General features: G+C 41.5%; 1 protein-coding gene across 7 annotated transcripts in view; it reads right to left on the reverse strand.

Moving 5' to 3' along the window:
- KCNIP1 (potassium voltage-gated channel interacting protein 1) overlaps positions 1 to 24796 on the reverse strand; it is a 467611-nt gene that overhangs the window by 132062 nt on the left and 310753 nt on the right. Inside the window, exon 1 of one of the 7 annotated variants that reach the window (XM_029998239.2) lies at positions 8802 to 8879. The exons of 5 other annotated variants lie outside the window; for them this stretch is intronic. Coding sequence is in view for 1 of the 2 variants with exons in the window: in XM_029998234.2 (XP_029854094.1) it covers positions 8497 to 8596 (100 nt within the window). In the remaining variant the exon portion in view is untranslated. Of the gene's footprint in view, positions 1 to 8496; positions 8677 to 8801; positions 8880 to 24796 lie in introns of those variants that run through there. One more of the 7 variants, XM_029998234.2, reaches the window with a different exon arrangement.

Raw genomic sequence — 24796 nt, forward strand, 5'->3', positions numbered from 1 at the left:
CCAGCACCTCAATGTCTTTCTTGTAGCGAGGGGCCCAAAACTGAACACAGTGTTTGAGGTGCAGCCTCACCAGTGCTGAGTACGGGGGAACAATCACTTCCCTAGTCCCGCTGGCCACACCATTTCTGACACAAGCCAGGATGCCGTTGGCCTTCTTGGCCACCTGGGCACACCGCTGGCTCATATTCAGCCGGCTGTCAACCAGCACCCCCAGGTCTTTCTCTGCCGGGCAGCTTTCCAGCCGCTCTTCCCCAAGCCTGTAGCGTTGCATGGGGTTGTCGTGACCCAAGTGCAGGACCCGGCACTTGGCCTTGTTGAATCTCATAAAACTGGCCTCAGGCCGTCGATCCAGCCTGTCCAGATCCCTCTGTAGAGCCTTCCTACCCTCAAGCAGATCAACCCTCCTGCCCAGCTTGGTGTCATCTGCGAACTTACTGAGGGTGCAATCAATCCCCTCATCCAGATCATTGATAAAGCTATTAAACAGAACTGGCCCCAAATCTGAGCCCTGGGGAACACCACTTGTGACCGGCTGCCAACTGGATCTAACTCCATTCACCACCACTCTTTGGGCCCGGCCATCAGCCAGTGTTTTACCCAGCGACGAGTACATCCGTCCAAGCCATGAGCAGCCAGTTTCTCTGGGAGAATGCTGTGGGAAACGGTGTCAAAGGCTTTACTGAAGTCCACGTAGACAACATCCACAGCCTTTCCCTCATCCGCTAAGTGGGTCGCCTTGTCATAGAAGGAGATCAGGTTAGTTAAGCAGGACCTGCCTTTCATAAACCCATGCTGACTGGGCCTGATCGCCTGGTTGTCCTGTACGTGCCGTGTGATGGCACTCAGGATTGATCTGCTCCATAACCTTCGCCGGCACCGTGGTCAGGCTGACAGACCTGTAGTTCCCTGGATCCTTTTTCCAGCCCTTCTTGTAGGTGGGTGTCACATTTGCTAACTTCCAGTCAGCTGGGACCTCCTCAGTTAGCCAGGACTGCTGGTAAATGATTGAAAGTGGCTTGGTGAGCACTTCTGCCAGCTTCCTCAGTACCCCTGGGTGGATCCCATCTGGCCCCATAGACTTGTTTGTGTCTAAGTGGTGTAGCAGGTCGCTAACCATTTCCCCTTGGATTATGGGCGCTTCATTCTGCTCCCTGTCCCTGTCTTGCAGCTCAGAAGGCTGGGTACCTGGAGAACAACTGGTCTTACCATTAAAGACTGAGATAAAGAAGGCATTAAGTACCTCAGCCTTTTCCTCAGCCTTTGTCACTATGTTTCTACCCTCATCCAATAAAAGATGGAGATTCTCCTTAGCCTTCCTTTTGTTGCTAATGTATTTACAGAAATGTTTTTTATTGTCTTTTACACAGTAGCCAGATTAAATTCTAGTTGGGCTTTGGCCCTTCTAATTTTCTCCCTGCATAACCTCACGACATCCTTGTAGTCCTCCTGAGTGGCCTGCCCCTTCTTCCAATGGTCATAAACTCTTCTTTTTTTCCTGAGTTCCAGCCAAAGCTCTCTGTTCAGCCAGGATGGTCTTCATCCCTGCTGGCTCATCTTTTGGCACACGGGGATAGCCTGCTCCTGCGCCTGTAAGATTTCCTTCTTGAAGAATGTCCAGTCTTCCTGGACTCCTTTGCCCTTCAGGACTGCCTCCCAAGGGACTCTGTCAATTAGACCCCTAAACAGGCCAAAGTCTGCCCTCCAGAAGTCCAAGGCAGAAGTTCTGCTGACCCCCCTCCTTACCTCTCCAAGAATCGAAAACTCTATTATTTCGTGATCACTATGCCCAAGATGGCCTCCAACCATCACATCACCCACAGGTCCTTCTCTGTTCACAAACAACACATCCAGTGGGGCGTCTTCCCCAGTTGGCTCCCTCACCAGCTGTGTCAGGAAGTTCTCTTCCACACACTCCAGGAACCTCCTGGACTGTTTCCTCTCTGCTGTATTGTATTTCCAGTGGACATCTGGTAAGTTGAAGTCCCCAATGAGAATGAGGGCTAGTGATTGTGAGACTTCTCCCAGCTGCTCATAGAATATTTTGTCTACCTCTTCATCCTGGTTGGGTGGTCTATAACAGACTCCCACCATGACATCTGCCTTGTTGGCCTTCCCCCTGATTCTTACCCATAAACATTCAACCCTATCATCACCGTCATTAAGCCCTAGACAATCAAACCCCTCCATAACATACAGGGCTACCCCACCGCCTCTCCTTCCTTGCCTATCCCTTCTGAAGAGTTTATAGCCATCCATTGCAGCACTTCAGTTGTGTGAGTCATCCCACCATGTTTCTGTGATGGCAACTATGTCATTGTTTTCCTGCTGCACAGTGGCTACCAGCTTCTCCTGTTTGTTGCTCATGCTGCATGCATTGGTATAGATGCACTTCAGTTGTGCTATTGATCCCACCACCTTTCTTGGGGGGGAGAAGCCCTAATTCCTACATGACCATTCTCAGGTGCTTCCATGGTTTCTAACACATCAATAACCCTTGCGTCTTTGCTGCAGCATGGATCTCCATCCGCTACCTCCGCTGAGATGGCAGACTGAAGGACCTTGCTAGCACACTGTCCCTCAAACACTGGCCTGCTGCCCCCAGGCTTATCTCTAGTCAGCCTGGTTTATCCCTTTCCCCCTTCAAATCTAGTTTAAAGCTCTTCTAATGAGCCCTGCTAACTTCTGTGCAAAGATCATTTTCCCCCTTTGTGACAGGTGTACCCCATCTGTTGCCAGCAGGCCTGGTGTCATGTAAACCAACCCATGATCAAAAAAACCCAAATTCTGCCTGTGACACCAGGCTCGGAGCCAGGTGTTGATCTGCTGGCTCTTCTTGTTTCTTCCATCATCATTCTTATGATTCTTAGGGTTTAAAGTCTACTGATTTAGTACCTTTCCATTTAAAAGTTCCAGGTATTTTATGGTCAAGGTTAGGCTTGGAGGAAATTGAATCTGGTCATTACTTTTAACTCCATTTTACATATGAATAAATTGAGTATAGAGAGAAGACAACATTCTGTCTGTCTGAGCATCATCTTGGAGAAGTGAGAGGAAAACCTCTGACACACTCCTGTCGTGGTTAGGATGTAGAAAACCATGGCAGACAGAAGCAAACAAGCTTATTTCTGTTCAGGAGGTCCCTGTCATTTAGTTATTCTGTGCTTACAAACAGTGGCACAGTCCTGTTAGCTTACATGAGTGCACACAAGTGACTTGCAGGCCAGAGCTCCTCTGTAGGTATAAATGCTTTCTAAAGATTTCATTAGCCACTCAGAAAGCTGAGAATGTGCAATGGGTAAAAATCCCAAAGCTGGAATGGAAAACTGAGTACTTGCTACAAACAGCTTATACTGAGTCCACAGGTGAAGCCATACACCCCCAAAATAAGTTCATTAATGACACCAAATAACACCACTGAAGCTGCCCATTTTTAGGTTAATTGCGATAACTTGGTGCAGACCAAAGCAGAGGTGCTGACCAAGAGCTGGAGGCTCTCTTGAAGGCACATTGTGTGGCATGCTGTGGGCAAAGGAGTCAGTGTGTATCAAGTACCAACAAGTATGAGGAGAGAGACAGCAAACAACTGTGCTGTAACTGCTAGGGTAACACAAAGAAAATATTACAGCTCTGATAATGATATCCTTTCAGCCAGCAAGCCTGCAACAGCTGGCCAGCTCTATCTCCTTTTGCAAGTACAGTATGTATCTCACAGTTCGCAAAGGCAAATACATACACAGAGTTGTCTTGTTTGTTATTCTGGAAGGTGCTGTTTTGGGTCAGTCTACCCACAGCCACCCCTGTACTAGTAGGACACTCAAGGACAGCTCATTCAGGGGCACTGGCACGATCAATTTTTTTTTTAAAGAGGAAGAACAGTCACAGATGGGCCCAAAAGGGGATTAGCAAAGGGAGAAACCTGAGTGTGGGTACCAGAATATACAAAATCAGGCCTTTCAATCCATTCTGTGACCATATATTTCTAGCAGTGCTCTTGCGTTTTGTTGCATAAAAGTGCTAGTGCAGGCCAACATGTCCCTGCTCATGTTCACACACTCCATCCAGTTAGCCACATAGAGCCATTTGTACCACTGACTCAAGAGCACCGCAGCTGGCTTTTAAGAAAACCTCTTGTCCGACACCCAAGAGCTGCCAAACAGCCAGGCCAGAGCAAAGCAATGTACGGGAAGTGAACCAGGGCCTAGACTTAAAATGGCACCTTCTTAAAGAAAATAAAGGAGGAAAATTAAAAGGATCTAAGAGATTTAAGGAACAGACAGTTAAAAGTTCAAGATTACACACTACCGGCTCCCCAAAAGATGGGAATTAATATACAGGTGTTCAAACCAAACTAAGACTACAAGGTCCACATGGAGAATTGAACTTCAGTTGTCAGGAGAATCATCTCATCAGTCTGCCTTTCTCTAGAGACCCTTAGCATCCCTTCCCTTTTCCAACACATCACAGCTGTACACTGCTGTGCATTGCAGTTACTGTATAGTCGCTCCTATGCAATGTTCACAAGAATACTGTTTCCATAACATCAGTTGTCACTACACAGGAAACAACTAGATACACTGCCTTTCACAGGGTTATCAGGTACACTTAACACAGAATTACATCCTTCAGGGAACCATTTCCATGATAATCGGACCCCAGCAGTTTGAGTCCTCTGTGCTCACGATGTGAGCGGCAGCTGCTGCGCACGGTCGCACAGCCTCAAGGCTGAGCACGAGCCCGGCCCCGTGCCAAGACTCCCTCCAAAGGGCTAAGCATTACATATTAAATAATTATTACAAATAATTACTGCAGTGGTGGTAGAGTGGACAGAGTATGCTAGAAATGCAAGGTGCAAGACAAATTCTGGAAGAATACTGGGTGATATTTTAGACCTGTCAATTCATGCACCATGCTGATTCTTGGTGCAAATTACTCACATTTAGTCCGGACTGGCCTACAGTGAGCTTCTTTTGCCTTTAACAAAAGTGGTTTATGAGCCTGAATATTAATTCAGTAGCTGAGAGATAATATAAATCAGTAACACCATCAAATTGTTGTACTTTCCAGTGGCAGAAGAGATGGACATTATGCTAAATCAAGAAGAAAGTGCAAGTTTGGCCTTTAACAGCCCAGAATGAAATTTCACTTTGATACTCCCTGCTAAGTCATGGCCAGTACAGGAGTCTTTGAAGAGGAACTGTGGCTCCTCATCACTTAGAGACAGCAAATTTCGTATCTTGGGGAAGCTGGAAGCTGCCGCCTGGTCTGCCGGAGGAAACATCACTACTTCCCTTTACCCCATAACATACCTCCAAACCACAGGCTGAAGCTGGAAGACCATAGTTTTCCCCAGGAACATCTAGTATTGAGCAGCTGCTACAAAAACTGTTCTCCACTATATTTTAATACAAATGGAGCAGATGGGGAATGGCATGGGAGGATTTGTTTTTTGTGAACTTTTGTATATTGTTTCAAAACCAGTTTTGGATACAAACAAAAGCTTAGTTAGGAAAACTCTCAAGTCCTCCCCTTCGCTCAGTTAATGACAGGTGGTTTGGGCTGATGCTTTTGCAAAGCAGTTTATAAGTTTGAGTGGTCCACATGATGTTTAGACAGAGGCACTTTCTCAGTAGCACAAAGCCTTCTCAGCTGGCTCTCCTGCCCAGATGCCCACAAATGTTAAGAGCAAAAGGCCAGCCAGAGCCGAGAACTCAAACTCCAAGGTTGGCATCCCCTTTTAGCGCTAGCAGCCTTCAGAAGAGCCTATTCATTACTGGCTGAAAGGGTGCACAGTTTCAAGCAGTGTAGCCTGTTTCTGCCCCTGGTAATTCTGGTCCTCTTCCTCCATTTAAAAATGTATAGGTTTTAGATTTCATATTTGTAAAAGTCACTTTGAAAGTCTCTATATAGATAATACTGATGAGTTTAAATAGTAATTACAGTGGTTTCAACATGTAGACAGTATGTTAGCACTGTACTTCGGTAAGCTGTTCCATGTAAACAAGGTCCACAACTGTTTCAGAAAGTTGGAACTGCAGCGATGAGTGATCTAGGCCAAAGGCACCTTCCAGCTATTTCAGCTGTTGTTTGCCAGCACTCCATATGCTGTGCTTGAGATTCAGTACGCACCTTTCTACTGCTGGATGTAGCCGATACATATTTTCTTTTTGCATAACGAAGTGTGGCCACAGAAATTTGTTTTCTTGCTAGGATAACCCACACTTGAGGAATTTATACTGTATGGGCAGTGTAGATTCCTATGTAGTAGCATACCCTGTAAGTCCTACAGGTCAAGCAGGGCTACTAACACTAATAGAAGTTAATAGCAGTATAATTTCTTTGTATAACAACCAGCATGCAAACATTAAGAACTAACCTATTGTAACAAACAGTCAATAGTCTTTGCTGGAAAATAATGAGTGACAGCCTCACTTAAGACACCTTATCATTTAAACAAAGCAAGCAGCAGATTTCACAAGGACAAGACCTTCATCAAAGTATATGTGTGCTGTATGTTCTTACACAAGGGTGGACATGGCAGAACCAACTGCAATGAAGCCATAATTGTGTACATGTTCAAACTACAGAGTCTGAATTTGTCAACTTCACCTGAAGTTCTAACATCTTAATGTAAAATTTACTTTATCACTTTTTCAGTATAATTCACAAAGTAATTCCAATCTCCTGCTCAGTATTTTAATTTAAACTTCATCAGAAAACAACTACACATCTTTATGATTCACTCTGAATTATTCAAATATCCCAAACTTTCTCTCTCCTTAAGGATTAGTGGTACTAAATGTGCAATTCCCCCCTCGTGACATGAGTATAGCTCACAAGTGTGTGAGGACACTGGGCACCCCGAAGATGCAGCTACCCAAACCCAAGAAGTGCGCTCTCCTAAAGCTTCCTTCTTCTGCTCTTTTTTTTTTTTTTTTTTTACCCCAAATTGGTAAATAGCATCTGTCCTTTGAAGGCATTCAGGCAGACAACAAAAGGATTCCAAAAAAACCAGGTGCTCAGACAGACCAATTCGTAACAGACTTTGTTAGAGCTGCAGACAGGGCTGAAGACAGGAAATTAACTGTACATCGGACACCATATAACACTTTTCTATGATAGGAGCACAGACTTCTGAAGGCTCACAAAAGCCAGAATAAATGCATTTTTCTATTGGCACTCTGTCTTGCATGCACAATTTGATCACTTCAATAGACCTTGCAAAGCTAGAGCTGGTACATAAAGCAATTGCTAAACAATCTGTATTACTGCCCTAGCTTCAAAATGCTGTGCAACAATTATCACCAGGCACCTCTTGATTAATCCAAACATATAAGAGGTTAGGAAAAATAATCAAAGCAGGAGGAATTAGGAGAAACAGGTACATCCATGAGAACTAAAATAAAGCAAACAAGCAATGAACCAGAAGTTTTATAACTTTTTTCCTCCAGTAAAGTACTTGCTGCTAGTTTCCAAGGTTCTTTGAACCTTGTACTAAATGTTGTCGTGTAATTAATGTGAGGCCAGCAACCTCGCCTTTTCCAGGTTGTCATGACTCTGAAGCAGAAAGGAATAATTATTCGGTATCTGTGGGTAGCTGAAGGTTATTTTAATACCTGCATACTTCTAGCTTACGATGAAAAATGACCCTCAAGTTTCTATAAAAAGCAGCTGTTCAATGTATATCATATTCAGGAACATTTAGGAACACTGTAAATCTGCTCTTCCTATTAAACAGTGAGGCTAACTGCACAGACATGTTTTGATTTATAGAGCTCACTGTCTAAAATTCATCCTTTCTGCCTCTATTTAATATTTCTGTGTTTCTACATGAAATACATTGTTTATAAAAACAGAGAGGTAACAAGAATTAAAGTATCTTTAACAGTCAGCTACCTCAAACTATCTTCTACAAAGCATATTTACATTTCAATCCGTAGTGTTTTCCTAAAACATACATGAGACTAGAGAGCAAGACCAGGCAGATTTGTTAAAGATAAATATTCTGAAAGAGGGCTAAACTGATTATAACAGAAACATTCATCCAAATAAGCTCATTAAGGTTTTTGGATTTTCTGTTAATAATAGCCAATAGCTAAAAATAAGCCATGACGTTTCCAGCAATTAGAACAAATTGAGAAGTTACAATGATAAACTTACTAAAACGTAAACCCTTCTTTCATTCAGAGCTTCGGGATGCAAGCTGCAGTTTACTAAAGCATACAAATCTGTATTTAAGTTCTCGAAACAATCTTAAACATAGACAAAGAATGGTTTAAGATTATGTCACATTTCTTTTCGGAGCTGCAATGAAAGCTACAATACTATATTGACATTTAAATACATTTCATTTGTCTAAAGAAAGCATTTAAAGTTATTTCAGCTACTATTCAGCTCCTCTGATACTCAAACACTGCACATGCACGTACAGATTAAAGTATAATGCTCTGCAGCAAACAGCTTTCAGAATAAAATATTTTCTGTTTCTTAACATCCTACCTTCATAATTGCCTTCTAGGAGACCCAGATGCTCAAGTGCCTTCACAAATCCAACGATTATCACCAGTACAACAATCATTTCAAGTCCCTCCAAGTTCATCTTGAAAAATTATTCATGTAAAAGCATATTTTCTTAGGGAGCGTCCTGACTTCAGAGTTAGACTTTAATTAAAAAGCCCTCCTAGTCCAAGACATGCCACACAACCAGTCAAATACAATGCTAAAGAAGCCCAGCATATTCCCTCCATAAAACATTTCCATTGACAGCAAGATGAACACAGGAATGTAAGGAAGTCAAATCTTACCATGTCTGCATCACTTGCCTGCATGGATACAGATGTTTCAGTCTCTAAGGCAACAGAATATACAGTAACCACTTTGTTTAGCATTTCCTCTCTGTCACAGCCAAAATTCACCAAATCTGTCTGATATGTAGTAAAATCTGATGCTCCTTTTTCACACTGAATTACAGTTTTAGAGAGATCCCATACTTTAACAACACAGAGGAAAAAGTCCAAACACATTCTTTGCATGATACTAAAGTGAACTTCAGAAAACTCAAAGCAAAATCATTTAGTTCAGAAAATGACCTATTGCTTTATTTCCCCATCAAGTGAAATACAATTACAGAAGGTTAGCTAGACGTTTAAGTATCTTGTGTCCCACACCGCACACACATTTTACATCAAATACAGGAATCTAGTAAAATATTAACTATGGTAAGAAGTGACTTGTTAGAGGGAAATCAGTGTTACAGTTTGAGGGGTATGTGAGAAACAAAAGCCTTTCCCTCTTGCTGCACAGCCCTGGGGCCTCTGTGCAGATGGTGGAACAACTGCCCTTGGTGTAGGTCAGCTGCTGTTCCCAGACTAGGAAAGGCAAGAAATGGCATCAAGGACACAGTACGCGTGCAACTTACTGCTCTGCCTCAGGAAGCGCTTTTCCAAGCGCTCAGAAAAACTGGAATTGTTTCCAAGTCCTTGGACCTGACAGTTAGGAACAGATTCTCTGAAGGACCTTATTCTCACCTGAGCACCTTAACAGCAGACATTAGCAAGCACTTGTCTGTCCTTCCTACTTACCTTCACTCAGCTCTCCCTATCTGCAGCCAGTTTCAGACATGCACAGAATTGAAAAAAAAAACCAAAACCCAAAACCCGTTTGAAAGTCTGGCCACTTGTTCTGGTAACTGTTGATTATTTGGCCTGCCAAATGCAGTGCAATGGCTGCCACTTCTGCCCACAAGGTCACCTACCACACTCATTCTGTTAACTCATTTTGGGATAATCTGACTTTGAAAGTAAGAGAGAGATATATCTAAAAAAGTCTAAACTTATGTTAATATTGTAATTATTACAATATTACATTAATAATACTCATCTGAAAGACTGAAATCTGACTCTGTGTTTTCAGTTACTGTTTTTTAACCGTTTGTGTACTTCTATCTTTAACTGATATTTTATGTTAATGTCTCCCAGGATATTCTTATCAAGTTGCATTAAGTACTTAAATGATGTTACGAGGACTTGAGTACCAAGGCCTTCTGTACGCTTGCCAGCTTGCCCTCCTGGAACTACAAAATGGATGCTGTATGGCCGTATAGAGCAGAATCAGACCCAAAGACTCTTTTGAAAGCTGGTTAATGTTTTTTTCATTGACTTCAGCAATGTTTTGCTGTGTTGCAGGGTGTTGCTAAAGGCCTAAATGAAGCTGTTTCCCATATAATTATTCCAATGTATTAATATTTTAGAGGTATTCCTTCATTATCAATATAATTAACATCATCAGCATCTACAGCTTTTCTCAGGTATCCCCATTCCAAAATAAATCTTATCTGTTTCTCCTCACTACCAAACCTCATTTGAGGATCTCACAACTCCTTACCAAATTTCTCATTGAGCCTGAACACTCCTGAGGGGAGGTTAAGAATTTACTGAAGTATCAAATCCAATTACTATGGAAATAAAATAATCTTTGGGACAGTGCAGACGTAAGGTATTATAATATATAACAATAAATAATGTTTTAGTACAGAAAGCAAAAGAAAGAAACACTACCTGACGGAAATGGACGGGGATAGAGGGTAGAGAGAAGAAAGTAACTTAAGCTTAATTTTGGTCAAGTTTAAAACCTCTGCTCCTACTAAAAGTGACATGAGCTGAATGATGCCAATAAGCATTCAAAATTAATTTTATTTCTGTTTGGAAAGGAGATTTCTCACTGTCCAGTGCACTTGTACCACTGTTAGGGTTTGCTGCTGCTCTCAGCTGAACCACCAATGCAACCAATTAACAAACATGTAATTTCTTCTTGTCAAAAAATCCATTTTGTAGAAAGCAAGAATGGTCCAAAGAAATGGATCTTTTTGATAAAAGCTGCATTTCCAGAGCAACCCAGCTCCTTGACATGTTGAGGCATTCTCCCTCCCTGCTTGGATTCAAGAGGCAAAGTCCAAGTTCTGCTTTAGCCCATGCAGAGCAGAGAGCTGCCCTTGCCCAGCACCAGAGCTCCAACCTGGGAGGGCCTCCTCCACCCCCAAAAAGTAGAGAAAGGACTTCCACAGACCCTACCTTCCTCTTGTGACACTTTTGTTATTGAATTATTGGTTGGTCTGCACCCTACTTCATGAAAGCTATTTGAAAGGTTTCCTCTTTTTTCAGACAAAACAGCAATTTGTAAACCTCAGAGTACTTCCCAGCTGTTCTCTGGCCAGCCCAAGCCACCAGTAATAGTGTCTTTGGGGAGAGAGAAAGAGAGAGAGAGAGAGAAAAAGAACCTACTCAAATATACTCCAATCAAAACTTATTTAGCTTGGGCGAAGCCGACAGAACAAAGCTGCAGGCTGTGCATTTCATACTAGTTACTTTCTCATAGCAATATATCATATTTGTAACAAACTCTCAATATAATTTTCAATCGTTCTTTTTTGAGCCTCAGCAATTCACTGTGAAGGAAAACACTCCTGTCAACAGAGAAACACAGGAGAGTTCTGGGAGGAAAATATCCAGTTACCGCTGATTGCAGTATCTGATTATCCATTCACCTATGTACATGCAGTGAAACGGTGGGCATTGCTACCTTAATTCCTCCTCTCTGTTCAGGGAGGAGGGCTGGGTGCCCGGCCAGCAGTGTGCTGCGATGCCAGGGGGCAAGTTACTTGCCATCTTCCATACTTCCAGGCCATCACAGAGCACAGGAGGGACACAGAACAACAGGAAATCAAACTCTGTTTATCACTACAATATGCACGCAGAATCCAGCATTCCTGGGAGTTCATTAGGTATGGACGCTAGGCCTAAGTAACTGCTTAATTAGCATCTGCTTTGCAGTTAGTTTTTCACAGCATGAGATAAAAATTAAGGTGCATGAAGGATTGAACAAAAAGAAAAGAGGAGGAGAAAGACATGGCTGAAAAAAAAGTAAAACTACAGACAGCTTTTCTCTAGGCAGACTCTCTGGAAGATGCTCACATACAGTGCTCTGATGTTGGATAAAGTTTGAACTGGTGCAGAACTGGGCATCCAGATGGGTCTGGCAGGTAATGTGTTGGGTGCAATGCTGGGGACCACACAGATAAATGGCTTGTACCAGTGTCCTCACCACGCTTGTGAGAAACACCACCCTTCCATTCCCAGCAAACAAGGAAAGATCTCTAAGCTAACTCACATGTGCAGCAAACAGCAGGAATCAGGAAAGCAATCAGGAGAGCACCAGCACAGTATCTATTTGTTAGTTAAATTTTGCTGTACAGCTACCCTTAAGGGCATGTCTAAGTTTTGACCCCACTGTGCCAGTTCACAGCCCAGATACACTGCTCCTCTCATTTCCATCCGTCATTCCTCCCCTACACAAACCTCTTCTTTTCTTATCTTTTTCTTTAAACCTTGGAATCTGGGCCAAGTCCAAAGAGAAGATGACCCATTCAGCATCACAGCTCCACTCTGATTAGGGCAGCAGCTGACAGCAAAGCCCCTGAGATTGCCCTGCTCTGATCAAGCCCAGCTGTTTCTGATGGCCTCAGAATTTCATCTACCAACAACAGAAACCAAGGCAGATCACTGCAGAAAACACCTACAGCCCTCAGGGGGATCCACCCAGGGATGGCAGCAGCACAAGCAGCGCTGCAGACCCTCCCTCTGCTCCCCGGCCCTTCACTTCACACAAGAAATAAAGAAGGGGACAGTGCCAGCTGCAACGTGAGACTGTTTTGCAAAGTCAGTGTATTACACAATTACACAGCTAATTCAGGACAGGGATTCCCAAGCTAGTCCGTATGCTGGGCTCCTCACTTCTTACATTGCTTTGCTCCTCTAGACAGTAACCAGTCTCTCAGCTGAGTTTTGTTGCAGCAGACGCTGGCTGATCCATCATTTTATTAATAGTATGATTACTGTATAAATATTTCATTCCGTGGTGTGTGTAGGAGGCTTCATTATGCCTCAGTATCTTCACATGCACATCTTTTTTAAATACAGCTCTGTTAAACTTATGGCAAATGTGTCAGTTCCAGCTCTTTCAATATTTCCTTTAATGCTCTCAGTATTTTCTCAAATGCTAATAATGATAAATTCCAGGCCAATTTATTCAGTGAATAAAATTCACATCTAATAATGTAATTTCTTTTCTAATACAGTCATAGAAAAAGATGCAGTGAGAATTTAATGCAAATGGGAATTAAGTCTTTGAAAAAGAGAGTTGTCATTTTCCTACTTTATGTGCTGTATAATGAAACAGTACAGTAAGTATTGGTTAGGTGTCCAGGGCAGTATTTTCACACTTCAGTGTTTCACAGATAACTTTGCCACACTCTTGTTTTTTAAAGCGTCCTAGTCATATCCTTAATATAGACAGTGTCATCTTATTTTTTTTTCAGACTACTAACCATGTTCTTAATATAGACACTATCAACAGTTTTCAGTGATTTAATCCAGGAACAATCAGCAGTATGAACGCTGAATTACACTTTTAACACAAGCAACTGCCACATTTCTGTTTGCTACTCCATCCCAGAAAAGGCAGTGCAAAACATTTGCAAAATGTGTTTCAGTTTTCCCAGCCCCCAGGGTCTGCTAGCAGCTCACACTCTAATTCTTTATTTTTACATTTTTTATTTCAGAAGCAATGTGGGACTTTCTTAGTTTAAATAAATGATAAAATATTAAATTAAGATATCTCAGACAGAGATTTAATTTTCAGGTGAATGCTGAGGAGAAATTCCAGCTTGCGTCACTGAAAAAATGACGCTTTGATTATGGTTCAGTGATACCAGTGGTCTCCAAAGCGATCACGAGGCACACATTTACTTCCAAAGTAACAGTTAACATCTGTACTAAACTTCTAGTCACAGCATGGTCCATTTTTTAAAGAGGCTGTTTAAACCTGACTCAGAAACAAATTTCCATGGTTCTGTATCCACACTTGTTGAATGCCTGCACCCGTAGCAAGAGAATGCAAAATCACCTGTGAGCAGAACAGCAGTAAACCAGCACCAAGAGCTGCAGTGGAAGAAGCAGCTGAGAGGCAACAGCAGCAACATCACCTAATGCTCGGTAATGCACTTCACGACCGATTTCCGAGGGTGTGGCTATATCATGGACCCAGGTTACAGGTGGAGAATGGGATGCATGGTATGATGAAGCGACTTGACTAAGGTCATTGAGCCTGTCCTGGCAGAGCCAGTGGCAGAAAATGAGACTCCCAGATATTTCCTGAGTATGCTCCCAGCCATACAAAGGCATTCTGCTCTCATGGATTTAGCAAGGAGGACAGATAACACCAGGCATGGAAAGCAGCTGAACCTCTCACATTAAAACAAATTAATGTGTCAAGGTAATTAACGCCTCCTTGTGTAAAAACCTGTCATGTCAGAGGAAGCATGAAACTGGAGTTAAAACAGACTGCCACCACAGGCTTGCAAGGATGTCAGGGATATATATGCTGTTTGCAAAAGCACTGCATATGGATTCTCAAGTCTTTCCTGAAGCTTTAGTCAAATTGGCTACATCATACTGAGAGGGCTTTAGAGAAGCCTCAGCTCCCTCAACTGAATGACAATGGAGAGCGTTCCAGATACTCAACATAGCAAATATGGTGACTGTCTTTTCTCTGTTATAAAAAGGAGGTGGAGGGTGCTAATGGTATGAGAGAAAAAAACATATGGTGCATAGCAGAGCAGTGGAAAAATAAAGCAAGTTTTCAGAATTTTGGTGAAATTTTAGTTTGAAGAATTTTCCTCTAAGCAATCATCACAGCAGAAAACAAGGCTTAATGTCAGGATCTGCCAGCAGGAAAAACCTGGGTCATCCAGCACCTGAGCAGCCAGTCACCTGTCTGTTACAAGCAAAACTGTGTGGAGTATTCACTGCACAAAACTCTGTCCCGACCACAGACAAGGCCCAAATGTGTTACTGTTGTTGTAACATAAATGTGTGCAAAAACCTGTGAGAAGCATTCCCTCCACTGAAAGAACTGGACTAAAAAAACATGCAACTCCTTTGGTTGTTTTTTCTGCTTTTGAAAAAGTCTAAAAGCGGCTATCATAACTATCTTTAATATACAACAGGAATTTCCTAGGGAAGAGGGTCAGCAAACCAGGAGTCTTCTCAAACATGAAGAGGCACTGCTGGATTGAACCAACCCTGCCTCAACAAGCAGAGTATGATACCCTAGAAAGGAAACATTTTGCCTTTTTTACATTTTAGTTGCAATTTATGATTATCATACAGGAAGCCATTTCAAGAGCCATTCTTGAAAAAATCCCCTATCTTAGCACAACATACAGACTTGCCAAAAAATCAAGATCTATTTTAATCTTTAACTTAACTGGGTGAAGCTCTCACCTTGCTGGTCTTATTTTAGAAAATGAACAGCCCAGTGGTTAAGTCCCGTACTCGCCTTGCAGCTGGAACGTGCGGCAGGCTCTGTGACCACTGAAGCAGTACGCCCACTGATAGCTGCAGGGACGCTGCCACATTCTCATCCCAAGTACGACTTGCAGCCCGGCCACGATGTCCGACCCGTAGCTCTTGCCATTAATTTTTAAAACTGCATGGCAGCATTAGTAGGCCAATTGCCTTCACTTTCTGATTTCTAATTATAATGAGAAAAAGAACCCCCAAGACAAAGTCATGTTCAAAAGGAAAAAAGAAAACTCTATTTGAAGACAAAGGATCTTGCAAACTCTGCCATCATATGTATCAATTTCCAGCAACAAATGTCCTATAATCTAAAGGAGCTGCTACCTATTGCATAAAGACACCAGTTCGTTCTGGTCATCGGCCACCATCGTCTACCTATTTTTTTCAGCCATGGCTGTAGCGCTGGGTATCAGCTCAGCGAAGCTACTCGTCTGCCGTTCTCACGTCTGCAGCCATTGGGGAGGTGGCAGCAAGCAGCGCCCTGCAGGGTCAGGCCACAACATGACAACTTCTCCTCCCTCCCAGCCTTCAGTGAGAGGTAACTCCAGCTTAGCAATGCACGTGGTGGCAGGGCAGGAAGGAGCTCCGTCCCACCACCACCATCCCTGCTGGGCGCAGCCTGGGGCACGAGGGGCAGGACCTTCGCTCGGCTCTCCAGTTACTTTCCAAGGTCTCCTCCATTCCTGGGAAGGCTGTTTGCACTAGGTACAGGCTTGTGTTCAAACTTACCTCATTGAAAGGGTTGATGAGAATCAAGGTCACGTCTAGGATTTCACCATTAAGAGTAGCAGAACAAGGGCTTGAAGCAAAGGTTCTGACTTAGGCTAAAAATTAAGTATAAACGCAATATTGTGGCACAGGCAGACTTTCAAAGGCACAGATATCCAGATGCATTAATATGTTTTTTCATGGAAGTCTCTGCTTCCTTTAGATTCATATCTAATTCTCTTTACATCATTTAGAAAGCTTTGGCACTTGAGAAACCAATTGGAAAGCCTCCTCTACACCATACTTCATTGACTCATTTAGTATCTACAGTTGCTGATGTCAAAGGATGGAATAGAGTTACCCACCAACATTACTAATGAGCTGTAAAAGCACTCTTCTATCACCCTATCAGCTATTTAACTTAATATTTAAACTATGTATTCAAACTGTGTATTCAACCCTAGTGTTCAACTGACAGCTTCAAAACAGTCGTAACTTCAGCATTCTCATTAGAGAAAACACCGCAAGAAACTAGCCCATGAAATAAAGCACTTCACAGCAATGTATAAGGGCATAGCACTCCCTTTCTAGTGGATAAAAGTGAACAGGTTTACAGGTGGAAATAATTCTTTCTTCACCCATGATATTGTAGATATTGTTATTTAAATTGCACAAGCTCACACTTCAAATATCTAGAGTAAATCTTAATGCAAAAGAAACAACATAGAAGATTCAAAATTGCCTACAAGTAGATCTAGTTATATGATTCCTCAAAGCTGATAATTAGTTGTTCAAAGCACTCTCCATTTGATTAAAGTTTGTCCAATTTACGGCAGAAGTCTAAGACTGTTGGAAACTGTGGGATTGTTATCACAGGACGTCCTGCCCTGCCCTAGGGGATCTGGGAAATGCAGTTTGCCCAGTGAGACTTGTATTCTGGACATACTGGTGCTGGGGAAAATAATAAGAGGACAAACCACTGAGTATCTGAGAAACTCTTGGTTCAGCACGTCTCACAAAATATATTGGTTTTGGCATAATCTTGAACGGGTAAAAAATCAGGACTACAAAAATACCCTGAGAACCACCACCTTTGTTTTGCTTCCAGATCTATCGCAAGTCCCTGGTGATTCAATTTTACCAGAGAATCCAAAATACCACTTCCTTTTTGAAGGAACCAAATCTCATACTTAATCACTGCTCTCTAAAATAGCAAGTTTAGCCAATATCGTGTCAGATCACATACATTAAGAGCTTAGGAAAGATTATCTATTAATGGAAGAAAACACTATATTTGTTTTGAAGCAGCATTCTGAAAGACATATCTCACGTCTGAAGGCAGCCTGTTGTGTTAGCAGATATGTTCCTTTTATCATAGCCCTCAACAGAACGTTTAAGAAATAAAGATGCAATGTGCTGCTTGACAAGTAGACTGAGCAGAAAGTTACCTAGCTTGTCTTACGTATGGAAGCACTCATTTCTCTTACAGCATTTTCTATTAGACTTGCTTAGTAAGAAAACCATTTTAAAGTTACCCAGTGGTGAATTTTGACTTTCTCCCTTCCTCTTCTCAGAAATTAGAGCTGTAAATTGAGCTGTGCAGAAGATATTAAAGTATGCCCTCTGCAACTTAGCAGGTCACAGAAATTCACATCTCAGGCTCACACGCCACACAGTAATTGCACCACCATGGCCCTGGGCAGTTTCCAACTGCTCAAAGCAAGACTCAAGCTGAGCGGCTGATTCTGTACATCAGCAGGAATGACAAGGTTGCATCCACAAGGCTGCTACAGATGACTTATAGAGATAGATTAAAAAAATAAATATTTATGACTTGGCTCAGGAAAAGGTGTTAACTGTCCATTTATATTTAAAAGGCATAAATATCAAGGAGGGAGAGGAATTGTTGCAGGGGTTTACAGAGCATAACTGAAAATAATGGGATGAAGCGGTGCCAAAGGGAAGTGCAGGTCTGACCCTGATTTTCATACACAGGCAAGACTCCCACTTAGACCCACAGAATCTCACTGCTAGAGTACTCTGTATCTGAGTTAATGAAGATTTCCTGAAATATTCACTGAAATCTGCACTCACTGACAAAGAGCATCAACAATGCATTTCACTGAGATCATTTGTGCTCTGAGAGCATTTTCAAAGGGCTGACTCTTCTCTTCTTGTCTTGTCCCAGTCTGTGCTGGGTGTACTTTGACATATGGAAGCGTGCAACGGAGACGCCCTCTCTCCTGCAGATGCCTGACCAGAAACCCAGGGAAATGAAAGACCTCGTTCCATGCAGCACATATCGACACACATCCCTACAGCGTGGGGAGAAATCTCAGTGTGTTGTTTGATCTTTTTCAATACAGATTAGTGAATAACACAGGGGCCTGAGAACAGTAACGCCTGGTCTCTATGAGCATCAAATAAAAAGTGTGCAAACATGGTCAGCAACCATATTTTATACATATTTTACAGAGGAACTGTAGTTGGGTGGACGCCTGCAAGAAGACAGCAAAAAAGCAAAGGGATGTTGGCCCCCAGGACCACTGAGGTACCCAGATTTCAGGCTCACTACATCCCACAAAGGGGAACTGTGTAATGTTACCCAATTTCCTAGAATTTGTCCTCAACAAAGAAATGGTCGCTCTAAAAAACAAACAACAGCATTTATTTAATTGAAAACAGACAACAGAATCAGAAAGGTTTATAAGGACAAAGGTGAGGAAAGTAAAAACAACCAAATTTAATTTTCTCATCTCCAAAACCAAATTCAACAGGCTTTAGAGATCTGGCAAACTTCCAAGTGTTGTGTAACCCAACAATGATCAACTCAACACAGGAGAACGAATCGCTGGGATTCTCCAGCTTCGCTTTTATGCCACACAGTTTTTCTTGGTGATACATTTACCTTCACACTCCCCCATTCCCTCATGGACTGATTAATTCTTAACTAACTCAAAAGAAAATTCCACTTTCTCCTCCCAAAGCATTAGTTGGCCTCAAATCTTGAGAGGTCCTAATAACTTTCTGGTAGGCCAAGTGCCATTCCCTGGTCTTGACTAAATTATTAATGGGCTGTAAACTCAGAGTGAAAATATACTTTTGAATTTGGTGAGGCAAAGTTTAGTACTTCCATACACTGTGCTTATATTTAAGAGACATATCAACAAATAAACTTTCCTGAAGCATGCAAATAAAAGCATGAGGCTTACTGACACTTCTCAACTCACATCAAACACAACAAAAAACAATCGCTTTGGGGCAACCATCTCCGAGAGATAGAGACAGATATCCAGAAGATCTAGAAAAACTATACATAAGTAGGAAACCAGGTTTTGTCATGATGATTGCATCACAGTGGCAATTTATTCACCTGCTAAACTGTTTATGGCTCTAACAAACAAGGAGAGATGAAATATCACAGACCTATAGAGAGAAAAATTATGAAGATCTGCACACTGCGGTAACATAGGGAGATGGTTGCAGCAAGAAAAAAGTTACTGATGAGAAACTTGAATGCACAAAAGCAATACACTCCAGCCATGGAACGGAACAGATGCCCTTCTGCTTAAGAGAAAAAATTTAAATTGATTGAATTGTGGGGTTGAAGTCAGCTGGGAGCAAGTTGAAAGCAGGAAAAAGAAGCTGATGTTTTACATGCATGAGTCTATCTGGAATTGAAGAATTTACCTGTCTTCTGAGACTTCACAGACGGGCTGCCTTACAGCCACACTTCCCAGCCACAAGACACAACACTGCTTGGTGTAGAGTATTTGTCTTTTCACTGTCAAAAGTTTTCCCAATAGCAAAATATTGCATTTATAGAGAGCAAAGCATTGGTGATCCAGACACTCATAACAGCTTGAGTGGCATGAGTGAATGTGTAGCTATGCTCAGTGTTTTCCATTTTTACAGGAAATAACATTATGACTGGACTAGAAAGCAGATGGGCAGTAATCTGATAGTTTTCAAACATCACAGATAGATACATCTATTGGTTGTACAGATGTTGCCCTTGCTTTAGCGTACACGAGACAGTGGCACAGAAAACATTCTCTTACATACTCTATCTTCCAGCTTTTTTGGTAGTGATAATGCCAGACAACAAAGATGAAGAGATGCCGACAGAGATCTGAAGTACAGGAACCCACTTGAAGACAAAGCTGAGCTAGCAGGATTAGCAAATCTAACAAAATCAGAGACTACCTGATACTGTATTACTGAGGGGAATTTATGTTCTCCATCAGAAAGGAAGGCACTATCAGAAGATATGTAGCAGGGTTTGCATTCATATTACATCTTAAAATCATGAGAGAAAGTTGCACCAGGAACACAAGGTGCCAGTTTCATTCTCCTCAGAAGACCAGAAGTGATGCTGTGAACTAAATATATGTTATCCCAATATAGGGAGCCTTTTTGTCCTCAGAAACTTTGGTGTAACCCTAGTCCCCTTGTGACTAGGACTAAAGTTCTGTAAAACCTAAACTATGCTCAAGAAGGCCATAGATGTTTGCAACTTTACATTGCCACAAACACTAGAAAAAGTGCTTCAGAACAAAACAGATTTGTCTCTGGGTTTGGCAAGAACTGAGCTGTGCCTATGTTCATGATGTGGCACTTAATATACACCTGTGCACTAATAAGACATTATTTTAAAAGCCTGTATACTCCTCAATATATAAATGACTACTGAGCATTCAACTTCCACCTCAGGGAAGAAAATGTTTGAAGAACACATGGTGAAATGGGGTTCCAATATAAACCTTTGATTTTTACATAAATTACTTAACAGAAATCTTAAGACATGCTCTGTCTTTCAGACACTTCTTGTTGCCAGAACCATGTTGCAGGCTTCAGAAATAGGTGGGTTATCCAGACACCCTCATGATGTACCACCTTCCATCTTCAGTACAAGCATCAGCAGTACAGAGAAACAAGAAACTCAGGGAGAATTTTTTCGTCAGGATTTTTTTCTGACACAAGGGAGACGTTGTTGTGGGAAAAGAAACACTGAGAAATAACATAAAACAGTGAAAGATAAAAACAAATCTCCAGAAAACAATAAAAAAAGACCTGTTTTTCTCCTCCACAGTCTGTTTCAAAATAAATTTAAGCCACTTAACTCCAAAGCACTAAGCATCTCTACTTCAGGTTGTAAGTCATTTGGTTCCAGATAGCAGTTTTGTTTCAGGGGGAGGTAAGCTTCTTTCTCAGCTACTGAGTTGCAGCAGAAAACCAAAAGCAGCCTGAGGTTTCCTCTGAGTTTTTAGTAAAAAGTTGGTTACTTTATATTTCAACTTAAGGTTACAGGCTAAAACATTTCCATTGCTGCATTACTGCTCACGCAATGCCCATGAGAGTGGTATCAGTACGATTTTTCACCGAGAAAGGCCTCAGGGAGTTGACTGGCATTTCAAGGACCAGAATAGCTGAGCCTGCTTAGAGGAGATTTAAAGCATTCTGTTCCTCAGCATCTTGCATCATATCGGTGCTTTCAAGACCATGCCTGACAAATATATAAATCTACAGTAGGAAAAGCTTGAAATTCTGACTCTATGGCTAAAGCTGAGCAAACAGTTCTATCAATTAAATGGAGAAGTCACATTTCATTTCATTCAAAATCAGAGCAGTCTTTATATATGAACATGAGCACAATCAGTTCCCTAGTCCACGGATACTTGCAGAACTATAGCAAAAGAAAAAGCGTAGTAAACAGAACTATGGTTAAACTACCATTGCTGCTTTATCTGGGCTAGTGAGTACCATTTGGGTTCCAGAACTGCAAGGTTTAAAGAAAAATAAGTATATTTTAATCTTACAACCTTTATTTTCTTCCCCTCCCAACCATATTAGCAATTTCTTTTGCAAAAGTGCCCAGCAAGCTCAATTAACCACTAAAAGTACCTTCTGGGTCACATCACACTCAATGAAATCTCTTGCGTTGTGCTGTGCCTAATCAAGTAGGCAAGACTGAAACTGAAGGTACCCCCTGCACTCTGCAAGGCTCCTCTACTAATCCCAGGACCCCAAACAAATACATTTAAGAATATGCTTAAAAACGTATTTTTAAATGTGTTACAGCTCTGCACTCCATTCCCCCAAGAACACCGCAAAGACCCTGAACAAGCAGAATTCTCTTTATAAATAAAAATAGCCCAGCCTTTATAAATACTGATTTGATATTAAACATAAGAAATAAACTTACTCATTTTTCATACTAAAATTGCAAATATCTCAAACGTAGGAATCCTCTCCACCCCTTCTCTCTGCTGAATTTCCTTGTTGCCTTTCCACTGGTGGTATCCCAATAACCTGCCTGATCAAAAGTCTAATCACAAGCCTCTCCTTCCTACATTTTCCAAGAGCAATAGGTTCTGACTTGTTCCTCTTCTCTACTAAAACAATGACAAGGAGAATTTCAACATCAGCATAAAGGTATAAATCACAAACTAGAGGCTCTCTCAGTAGATTTCAGAGTGCAATACAGCAATCAATCCTCAGAGCACAGCCCACCAGGTGAGCTGGAAGAGATGCTTCCCATAACAATTCTCCTTCATATGAAGGACTCCCACATATACATACTTCCCAAGGCTCCTTGTTTCGCAGCCTACCAAGGTCTAAATTGACAGTGCAGCTTTCTATAGACGCCACACAAACTGAAGATAACTGCCAATCCCAGTCTTCTGGGTTTTAGGCTTCATTTTGTTTTAAGGCAGAGTATTTTTCTTCATATATTATCATTAGCCTAAGGGCAACAAATGAATATTACTTGTTATGGGAGGCTTACAGAAGAGGTGTATTTTTAAAAATGAAATTCTAAAGCCTGATGAAATCTACCATAGTGCTGAGTTCTGAGATATGCTGGGGTAAACAATGGCTATATATGGACAGCATTTTCAAAAGCATTAATTTTTAAATTATCTCCTAAACCCCTCAGCATCCTTTTTGCAGCCAGTGTAAGGACCATATGACCTGAATATTAATTTCAACTTCAGTGGATCTGCAGAAGGTTATTTTTTTGTATATTTCTTTAAAATGGAGCTTCTTTCCAAAATGCTGCTTATAACTTACGACTCCATCAGATGTTTATTTTTAAGGCTTTATTTTTTTATTTGTCAGTATTCATATTCACGTGTAATAACTTTTTATCTACTTACATCTAAAAACCGTTGAAAGAGGCATTTATAAATTTCAAACAGAAATGCTGAAATACAAGCCTGCTTTTTATTGCAATGAGACATGACCGATGGCATTTTCATGTCCAACCCCTCTTCCATTAATTGTTCCAGAGTTCCTTAAAATATGAGAAATACTACACAGCCTTGTTACACTACAGTATATTTATTCCATTGATAATGTGCAATGTGCCTGGTTCAAAGTGATGCTTATTGCTCTTGGAGGCGATGAATAAATTGTTTAAGGAGTGTGGAGACTGCTCATTGTGCAGAACTCCCCAAGCCAAGGTTGATGAGGGCATGTAAGGAATGTGGAGGGGGAATACAGCTGGGTACCTAAGGGATGAGCTCAGTATGTCGTGTATGAAAAGGCACAGAAGTATCACGTCATGACAGAGTCAATAGTACACACATGAATTAGAGGCTGATCAACTGCTGCAGAGGAAAAGAGCCTCCTCACCCAGGTTTTGGAAGCGAAACTGATTTCAAAAGCCAAAAATGGAAAGTTAGACTCAAAAGGCTTCGAAAGCGTAACCCTTCTGTGGTGAATCAGTTATTCTATACCAAGTGCAGGACGCAAGCTAAGGTATAAAACTGGTAGCCAGAAGGTGTTCAAAAGTGGATGTGAATGCATATTGAGGATGTTATGTTTAGTATGTCCAAAGAGACAGGTGAGCATGACCAAAAGCACTTTAATCTTTCAGAAGAAAAAAATACAGCATCTACTACAAAACTATAGGTCATTCAGAGAGAGAAATACAGCATATGTGCATCTAGTAACACATTTTGCTACCACCTCAAATCTCAGCTTCATTCCAGAAGCGAGGCACTCACTAGCATGGGAAAACACTCCCTTGTTATTTCATCCTCAAAATGGTAGCGGTGATACAGCTGTAAAGAACATATGGACCCTTTTCTCAGTTGATAAAAAACATCCTAACATCAGTCAACAGAAGTGAAAAGGAAAGGAAAAAAGCCAAGCATAAGAAGTTTCTTAGCATTCATATAAAATTTTGCTGGCTGATCTGAATAGCAATTGAAATGAGATAACCAAATGCAAAAAATCTAGAGTGGTGCAGAACTAATCAATGAATGTGAGGACAGTGAGTACCTTTTACAGTGTCCAGCTGAAATATGAAAAAAGTCCGTATTTGGAAAGTGAACAGTTTTAAGCTTCACAAATGACTGCAGGAGAACGTGCCTTGTGTACCATTTTCTGTGTATTGATCATCAATATCTGTCCTGCAATAGCATTACAATAGCACTGTTCTGAAGAGATACCACAGCATGGGCGTACAGATATAACTGCAAAAAGATTTTTGGTACTGGTACTGGTACATGAATAAGAATCAGAGATTAGGACAACAGAATCCTTCACAGTATGTACTTCTAAAGGAGCCACAGTTTGATTCACACAGACAACACTTCAAAAGAAAGCCAACACCAGAATTTGACAAGAGGTGAATTTAATTGTTCCTGGAGATAATGGGAGAAGAAAAA

This window comes from Aquila chrysaetos, chromosome 22 (genome assembly GCF_900496995.4).
Source record: "Aquila chrysaetos chrysaetos chromosome 22, bAquChr1.4, whole genome shotgun sequence".
NCBI lineage: Eukaryota > Metazoa > Chordata > Aves > Accipitriformes > Accipitridae > Aquila > Aquila chrysaetos.